This window comes from Pinus tabuliformis, chromosome 4_2 (genome assembly GCF_031772625.1).
Source record: "Pinus tabuliformis cultivar Carrire ecotype Pingquan chromosome 4_2, CPIR1, whole genome shotgun sequence".
NCBI classification, from domain to species: Eukaryota; Viridiplantae; Streptophyta; class Pinopsida; order Pinales; family Pinaceae; genus Pinus; species Pinus tabuliformis.
The window spans coordinates 762,050,148-762,059,782 of NC_142304.1; the positions used below are offsets into that span (position 1 = coordinate 762,050,148).

The window sequence follows — 9,635 nt, forward strand, 5'->3', positions numbered from 1 at the left end:
ATTATTTTATATTTAATTTAATTTATAGTGAAATCTAATATAACCATATGTTTCACCTCAGACTCAGAGTCCAGAGCAGTTCAGTTATCCAGCGAGAAACTTCATTAAACTGAACTTTGATGGGGCTTCCAAAGGAAACCCAGGGCCGGCAGGCCTTGGAGGTATTTTTAGAGACAGTGAGAGACACACTAGATGGGTGTATGCGGAATGGGGAGGCATAATGACCAACAATGAAGCCGAATTGATGGTTGTATATCAGGGTCTCAGAATAGCAGTAAGGAATGGCTACACAAACCTGGAAATCGAAGGCGACTCTCAGATAGTAGTGGAAATGCTTCGAAATCTCAATAATGGGAAGGATTGGGATCAAGTTGCAAGGAGCTGGAGAACGGCAGGGATTATTCAAGATTTGGCAAATATTTTAAAGCGCATTCAATATAAAATCTTCAACCACGTCAGGAGAAAAGGAAATAAAGCTGCAGACTTTCTTGCAAATTGGGGATGCAAAGAACGGGGAGAAAAGATAGACAGCAATTGGTCATCAATGATGAATAAACCAGGATTGGAAAACCTTACTACAATAATCACTCAGGATCATAATGAATCCACAACTCAATAACAAGGACCCACAGAGACCCCCGATCGGGGTGAAAACGACGGCGAGGAGATCAATTAATATGACGAGAGCGAAAGATAATGACAGGTCATATGGGATATGGGTAATCATGACGGCGAGCAGGAAGATCTGCAGAGAGGATATAATACCAAGGCGAAGCAGAGATGGAGTAAAGAAAGGCAGAAGGGGTGGTAGAAATGTTGCAGCGATGGGACGTGGGCGCGATGGTACAGAAGACAGACGTGGATAAATGGGAGATGAGGGAAATAGTAGGTGGCAGCGAGAGGTGGTGAAGAGGAATGAGGAGGAGCGACAAAGGAAAAATCATAAAGGAGAGAGGAGGTGCGAAGGAAAGAACGTGATCTCAGCAACTGCAGTGAGAGCGCAAGGAGGCAGGGTGGCGAAGACCATAACAGAGCTTAAGATAAAACAGGGAAGGCAGAAAGATCGACCACATACCACGAAGAGGAAGAGACGAATGGCAACGGTGAGAAGAACGAGAAAGGAAGTGACTGAGGAGAGCAGAGGCGGAAAGGGGCTGGGGAAGAAAGGGAAAAAGATGGAATCGTGGGAAGCCATGGAGCAATACCAGATAGGCATGGAAGAGACGAAAGACGAAGAGGAAATGTATAACTCTAAACAGGACGACCGGGAGCGGCCAGGGAAGAGTGTATCGGAGGCAGAGGGGCCCCCTAAGGTTAAAATTCAGGAAGAAAGGAAGTATGGAGTAAGGAGAGACAGAGGGCGAAGAGTGGGAGGCGACCTGGGCGGCACCTCTGGTATGAAGGATCAGGGTGACAGAATAAAGGAGGATAACAGAGGGAGAATGGGAAGAGGAAGGACCCACAGCGGTAGAGGGAGAGGAAGACTGGCCGAACAATGGAAGAACAGAGAGCAAACTCCGGTGGGGAAAAGGAGGTATAGAAAAACTTTAAAGAAGAGGGTCCAGTACGCAAAACGATCCTACAGCGAAAACACAAATGAGGATATCTGGAGAATAATTCAGAGAATGGAGGAGGAAGCCACACAGGGTCAGTCGGATTCAGAAATGGAGGACTGGGAATACTTGCTGCCAAATTTGGGAAATACCAGAGGGTGCATGGCACTGTACAAACAGGCATTACATGTTTACTGGGTTATGAAGAGACTGTTGGCAAAAGCAATGGAGCAAGTTGCCATGGAGATGGTGGAACTGGCTCAGGGAATTCCTAACATGAAAAAAGAGATGCAAAACATTCAGGTAACCCTCATAATGCAGGACAACAAACTGGAAGAGATCAAGCAGCTGATAAGGGAGACCAACTCTGGAATAAAGGAAGAAGGAGACCAGCGGGAGGCCATGGCAGACTGATACATGGAGATAAGTAGAAAATTCCTTAGTTTTTGGATGTAGAATGATAGCTCCTAGATTTTGGACACCGTTCATAATGCAAATAAGAACTAGCAGTAATTTGTTTAAATGTCTAGTATACTTAGCTTGGAAAAGGAGACTCAGCATTTTTTGTTTTTGGATGGCTGTTAAAAACTTTAGATGGCCAACAGACCCGGTTTCCCCTTGGGGCGGGTTGAGGCCACCATGTGTATGTAAAGGTTTCAACTCAATTTAATGAATATGAATGGTCACTCCTTAGCTTACAAAAAAAAATATAACCATATGTTTCACACTTCTACAATTATGTATATTTCACATTCACACAATTATGTAAATATTAAAATAAGATCAAGATCGGCTAAGAAAATCTACTTATCATCATATACTTTAATACTTTATCTATATAAAAAAAATTCACAATACATATAAATTAAAAAAATAAAGATTAAATTTGAAAAAAAAAAAAATTATTGAATTTTTTCTTAGAAGGAATTATTTTAATAATGAAATTAATATTCATTTCATAATGTGTATATAATTGTAATTATATTTTTATAATTATAACATATTTTATTAAAAACTATAAAAATAGTTCTAAGAGTGTAGATAGAGCAACATGAATGTCATTTAAACCAATAACATATATTGGAATTGAAAGTTGATAATCAAACTCACTTAACTTAACATTATAACCTAATCTAATATTTAAAAAAAACTATACCTATATTAGTGATCACAGCCTACCAAAACTTTAATAAGATACAAAATGTAGTTGATTTATGTAGATGAAGTTATCTGTGTTTTCAAAATCAATAAGAACCATAATCCACTATCTTTGATGTGCCATTTTACTCTCAATATTTGGAGTGTGCTTACATTTTCTAAACAATTGATGGACACTATAAGGACTTTAGTTAAATCAGTTATGCTCTTTTGGTCAATTTTGTTTAAAGAAGACTATTTCAACTAGTTACTCTTCTTTTTCTGGGTTATCTAGTAAAGAATTTTAAAGCGACTTTATTTTTCAATATATTTATGTCCTCTATACCACTAGGTGCAATATAAACAAGAGGGGTTGCACGACAGCTAGTCCCTGCCCTATGTTGTTGTTGGTTGAAGCTGTATCTGGCACAACTAGCAGATTGATTAAGCAGTTTCAATAGCAGAGGTCGTTTAAGATCCCAATCTTGTCGCCAATTAAACTAATGGAAGCACCACTAATAGCATAGTAAGTGCTTCTCTGTAAGCTAGTATAATTCTACACCCTCTTCAAAATCTGATTTGAACTTTTCCAAATCTGAAATATCTCCCAGAATCTTCAAGGTGCCTGATCTTGATCCAATCCTAGTAGTTTCATATCCTGATCCCACGCTTGTTTACCGGGGCAAACCATCACCAGCAGCAAAGGGAGTAAAGGCGAAGACATAGGAAATAGAGAAAGAAGCAGTGAAGGCGAAGGAAGAGATGGAGACAAAGGCAGAGCCCGTTCGAGAGGCTGATCCACTTGTTTATCCAGAAGCATAGGATGACCCAGTAGCAGATCCACCAACATCAGCTTGTCCAGCTCTATTCATTGATCCAGTTAAGTATAGCGATCGAGAACCAGTCCTGGTAGTTTAAGATTAACTCATTGGTCAAAAAAATCTATTAATATCAAAGGGTGGGCTGCAGCTCACTATAATTTCTTCCAGGATTATATGCGGCAGATCAGTTTGGGCACTACATGCTGGTCTTTACAACTGGTACCTGAACCTTGTATGACAGTCTTTTCTGTATATGAACATTTGGCCAGCACCATGATGTTGGTATTATAGGTCTATGACTCTATTATGACCTGTAATTGGAGCCTTTTTTGTTGTTGTTGCTTCTTTTTATTTTCCTATGAATAGAAATGCAATTTTTTTCTGAGGAAACAAAAATGATACACACCAAAAATGCTAAACCAAGCCCACTTTGTTGCAAGTAGTGGATTATACCCTTGACTAAGGATAAAAAATAGTAAGTTCGAAAGCTTTTAAAAGAATTGTCTGCAACTTTGACTGCAAGATGCCAAGGATAAAATAAAAGTGTGACCACTTTCAACAGAGCTCTGAGGTAGTCCATTGTTGCTTAAAACACTTTATGATATTTACAAGAAAATTCTATAAATTTAATTTCTGGGAAAGAGGCATGGGCATTTTGTCAGACAACAGGTTGTTAGAATCAGGTCTCAAGATAATGGAAAGCATGTCCGAAGGTCCATATATGCTGGCCCAAAATTTATGGTAAATGGTAGCTAAAACTGGACCAATGTTGTCAGGGCCTAGAGTAAATTTAATTATGAGGAGTGTTTCCTTTAACTATTAATGTAATCAAATACGTACATAGTGGACATTTGTACAAGCAAAGTCCACCGCAAAATGCCACGGGACATACAACATTAAAGTTAATGCCGTGAAAAGCAACTTGGCATAAAAGTAAAACAACTATAAAGTGATGCCATAGAGCCATTTGAAATATGAGAGGAAACCAAAAATCAAAGAGCCCATCACTAAGAATTCATAGAGTACTCGAGAAGAGTGGAGAAACGTAGCCATAGAAGAAGAGCAGAAGGACAGTCAAAGTCGTGACCACAAGTTTGAAATCCCACACGCATAAATTTTCCTGAAACATCGTACAACCCACGCATCATGCGAACATAATATATGAATGCATTGCATGAATTCTTATATCAGATTGTGATACAAAATTGCTGCCTATACCCAAGGGCGACCTATCCACATAACAGGGAAGGTGGGGGCACTTAAAATGTCAAGACATTAAATAGTAGATTTACCTTCTGTAATTCATGCCTCTTTGCTCTTAGGTTGTTTCTGAAGCTGCCTTACTCTATTTTGATGCTTCAAATGATTTCAATTCAAAGGAAAATAAGAAGAAGAAGAAGAACAGAAGCACAGTCGAAGTCGTGACCACAGGTTTGAAATCCTGAACCATTAAACAGTAGGAAAACCCTAAAATATCCCAGTTATGATTTCTACAACTGTAAATAAAGAGCAAAACACATAAATTTCCCTAAAAAATCGTACAACCCATGCATCATGCGAACATAATAATATGAATGTAGTGTGTGAATTCTTATATCAGACTATGATACAAAATTGGTGTCTATACACTGGGAATGTCAAACTGGCCAACTGGGAGACACTGTTGCCCTGAACAGTAAACTCTTGGACATCTTCCAAAATCAATATTCTAGAAACATCAAATTGAATATCAGGGTTGAACAATGAATCAACATAAACTCCTAGACAACACAATATTCACTATGCTTCCAACACTACTGACCATGGCATTCATTCCCTTGCTTGTTAAAATATAACGGACATGGATCAATCCATACAACATTTCTGCAGCCGACTCCAGGAATTCATTATGTTCCTCTGTTAAGATATCATCTGTACATGTATAATGTATTGTAAGCTTTTCCATAGATATATATAGACAATGTAGATAAAATCACGCATTGTGAGAACAACCTGTGAACTTTTTAACATGCAAAAACACTTGATATGCAAAATGCACAAGTGATTGTGGAAAAATAGACATGCAAGTGAATGTGTGGAAGGTGCTAAAACATGCCTCTATTTTCCAAATCATACTGTCGTTGAAAAAATTTAGCCCTATGTTGGTTGTTTAAAACTGTGTTTTTTAATACGATAAGCTACTGTAGTATTTCTCCTAGCCTTACAAGAATTTTGACTAATCAGCTAGCTTTGATGAATAACATCAACGTAATAACTTAAATATATATGACTTAAATATAATGTGTGGAATCAAAAAAATAAAAAAACGAAGTTAGTGGACTATGTGGGCCCTCGCATGAGAGCTAAGTGCCTCACTGATCCGTCCTTTGTCTCCATTACATAGCATGCAATCCCTAACTGTTACAGATCTATTTGGCCACATCACTCCCATCATTCAGATATGTACTTTTAGGGCTCATCAAACCCTAATTTAGTTGCTACATGCCCTAGACAAGTCATCACTTTGAATGCCTCCTTCCCTGAGAGTTTCTTGCCCTGAAGACCTCCAAAAATGCTTCCTTGAGGAACCAGCGTAGCCTTGGTCAGGGGTAAGTGTGCTTCAGTGCAGGTAGGCCCATGTCAGGGTGCTTTCCAGAGCACTTAGGCCCACTTTGACCTGCGTTGGGCGAGATTGAGTGAAATCATCATAGGGTACTTATCATCTCCTATGAGCTCGAAATTGGATAGGGAATGAGTTAAGTAACCTTCTATCCTCTCATCCCTTCCTCCATTGAAACTAACTCTAATTTTGGAAGGCCATTCAATACCCTCATTTATGACCAAACCTCCTCCATTTTACTATAAATTGAGCACTCATCTAAGTGATCAAGGGCTTTGAGAATTTGTAAGGAGATATTGTTGGTGTGAGGTTTGAGATTGTAAGCAAGTATTTTTATTTTGTCGAAGTGTTGTGCTTTTGATGTGATGTTGGTTGGAACCCAAGTTAGAAGAGTGACAATGGATCGGACTTCATGGTTGTAATTCTTCCTTCTACTTAATAAAGTTGTTTACATCTTTTTCTCATATTCTTGTCTTTATGTATGATGATTATATGTGTAAATGCTTTTGATTCCATTTGTTTACAGTAGATAGATTTCTTGCTTTGATTGGTTTTTGTCCTCTATTTATGATTGCAGGTACTTGTCGAGCGGATTAAGTTCGAGAAAGAGGGACGGGAACCATACAAATGAGACAAAGGGAAATTGAAAGATAACAAGTAGGTCCCTTGTCTTCTTTATCTTCTATAGAAAATGGTTAAGTGCTTTAAATATGTTGTTCTAGGTGTAGCTACCCACCTAGGGAAATTGTGTTTATATGTAGATGCAAAATTCCACATAACAAATTTGCGAATCCACTGGGGAATGATCATCATTCCAGGTAGTTTACCTTCATCCTAGTACACCCTAGTAGACTTGCTTCCATTGATCTTTTTTCAGCCTTTTTGAAGAGTTTTTTGGTAAAAAATGTGCTTGAAACCCCCTAGGATGGCTTCTCTAGCACCAACGCAGGTTTGGTCAAGAGATAGAGCGCTGCAGAGCACCCTTGGCTTGAGGACAGTGCTCTGAAGTGCACTGTCTCCCATTCAAGGTTGCGTTGATCCTCCTTAGGTAAAAAATCTCACCTTTGAATTGATTTTTCCCAAATTTCCTTCTATTTTTGCTTGCTGAAAGATCAATGATGCTTGTGTCTCTGAAATCAATTTTTGTTTCCTTTGCTAGCCCTACTTTGGCCTTGATTGTTTATCATTTCTTAAATGATTTCTTTATCACTATCAATTCATTGTTAAAGTTAGTTTATAGTCGATTAATCTTTGTTCAAAAGAAAGTGTCGTAAAAGTCTTCATTACTTTCGAAAAAAGAACTGTAGTAAAGTCTTCATTCTTGTAAAAATATTGATTGATTGTATGTGCATTAGTTTCCTTCTATTCGTTTCAACACTAAGGGAATTCAAAAGAAAAACCTGCATTATGCATTGAAAGGGTTTGTGTGTTCTCATAGGAATAGTTTAGGGAAATTGCATTAGATATGTTCTTTGTTCTTTGATTAAAGGAATCTGATTGCTCTATCCCTACTAGCTAAGGTTTTCATTGTTAAAATTGAACGAAAAGAATGCTTATCATATTAGTTGCATTCTAGGAATTTCAAATACATCATGTGGTGGACCTTGAAAGGAAAATTCTTAATCGAGATCAAATTAAAATTAACATCAATTAACCTAATGGAGAACTGTCACCTAACGCAAAAAATTTAGAGGTTCTAGGCTATAGACATTTTCCGGTGTCGTAAAACATAGCAGCTGTCGCTAACTTGTCTGTGATACATTCCAAGTGTGATACCTCATTCCACGTACGTGAGTATATCATAGCTCATCCACGTACCTTCGGGTATATAGGGCGATGTTACAATATGTAAATTATAAAGGAATGCTCTCACTGTGTGGTTTCGCATTAGACAACGCTAATATAGATTGGGCCTCCACATACTTTCAGGGATATATGGGAGGACATTGCTATCCATCCTTAGGTAACTGAGTCAACTGCCTTGTACACTATGATACACCAAACACAACATTCGGGGAGATTGCCTGCCCGTACTTCTCAGTTCGTCAGGAGGTATTCCGCAGTTCATAGTTGCTTGGTAAACCTTTTGCCTAGTTTACCCCTTTTTGTTTATTTCTTTTTTGTAATAAAAAACAATCAGAAATCATGGAGTAAAATCAAACCTTACCCCATTGTTCACGAAGAGCAACGAGTAAACCGCCTTTACGACCCGAAGCTACACCTATCGGTCGAAGCGGTGTCGTTTGACTGGATCTATTACTTCACAAACTTCTGGTTCTTCATCTGCATTACGAAAAATGCCTATACCGGTAAGTACTGTGACCCCAGTTACTCCTACAGTTACTAGTACATCTATTACTGAAGTGAATCTCCATAATTACCTGAGAAAGCTAGAACTGAATCCAGTGAAACGGTAACCCAAGTTGTTCAACAACAAGTTGATTCTCAATCCAAAGTTGTTCAATAAGAAATTACTTCTGAAATTGAATCTTTTCAACTAGAAGTTGATCCTAAACCTATCATTGTTCAATCAAAAGTTACTTCTGAACCAGGAGTTGTTCACGAAGCTCAACCTCAACTTGCTCTTTTACTGGAACATTTGGATCTTGAGGTTGAACAATCGGAAGTTGTTACCTTACCGGAAGAAGATCAACCGGTACATCCTTAGACATCTGTAACTGTCAATACTTCCTCTTTACCTCAGGAACAAACACCAAAATCTATTACGGACCTAACGGTGAAATCCTTCCACCTGGTTTGATTTCGATAGAAGATGAACCTGAGGTAGAATCACCCAGAACTCCATTCCATTTTGGAACTGGACTTTATCTGTATCCTCATACTCCTCATTTTATTGCTCCTTTTGATCTTGATTACTTTCAAAAACCCGTTGATTCGTTAGGAAATTTATTTGGACATTTGACTATGGTAGAGTCAACATCCCAGACTGTACCATCTGCTACGGCTATGGAAAAATCTTCTGTCGCAACCTCTTCGACGTTTGCTACGACACCTGAGTCACATTGTATGGTGTTTTGTTCATCCCATTGGGTTACCAATATTTATCTAGAACCCACTCAGATGTTGCTTCTAGCCCTTGGTCTTCACCAGTGTCCTCTACAGGAATTTTATCTAGTTCCTCACTAACGGATACCGAACAGCTAGACCCGTCAAGTCAATATCAAGTTGGTTCATCTGGTTACAGTCCCATGTATCCGCTTTACACTAGACTACCCCCATACGAAGAAAAATATGCACATTCTCCTTATCCTCCATTTTCTGGAGGGCAGCCATATGTCGGTATGCCGTCGTCTTTAGGTCAGCCTGGAATGACTGTTTGTTAGCAGCAGCCAACAATGCACGTTCAACCTAGGCTTGTGTATCCATCACAACCTATGCAATTTGTCTCATCCATACCTACAATGCCTATTGTTACAGCTTACCGCAGTCACAAGATCAAATTGTTGTATCTCAACCTGTGCAAGTTGGTCCTTCAACCTCAGACCCCCAAGTTTCAGGTGTACA

General features: G+C 38.7%; 1 protein-coding gene across 1 annotated transcript; it reads left to right on the top strand.

The window, feature by feature from the left end:
- The first annotated feature begins 220 nt into the window (after positions 1-220).
- LOC149171832 (uncharacterized) lies at positions 221-619 on the top strand. The gene has a single exon (XM_089426099.1). The coding sequence runs from the start codon at positions 221-223 to the stop codon at positions 617-619; it is 399 nt and encodes a 132-aa protein (XP_089282225.1).
- The last annotated feature ends 9,016 nt before the right edge of the window (positions 620-9,635 follow it).

Excerpts from the sequence above, each read along its gene's own strand:
- LOC149171832 (XM_089426099.1), top strand. The coding sequence starts at position 221 with ATGACCAACAATGAAGCCGAATTGATGGTTGTATATCAGGGTCTCAGA.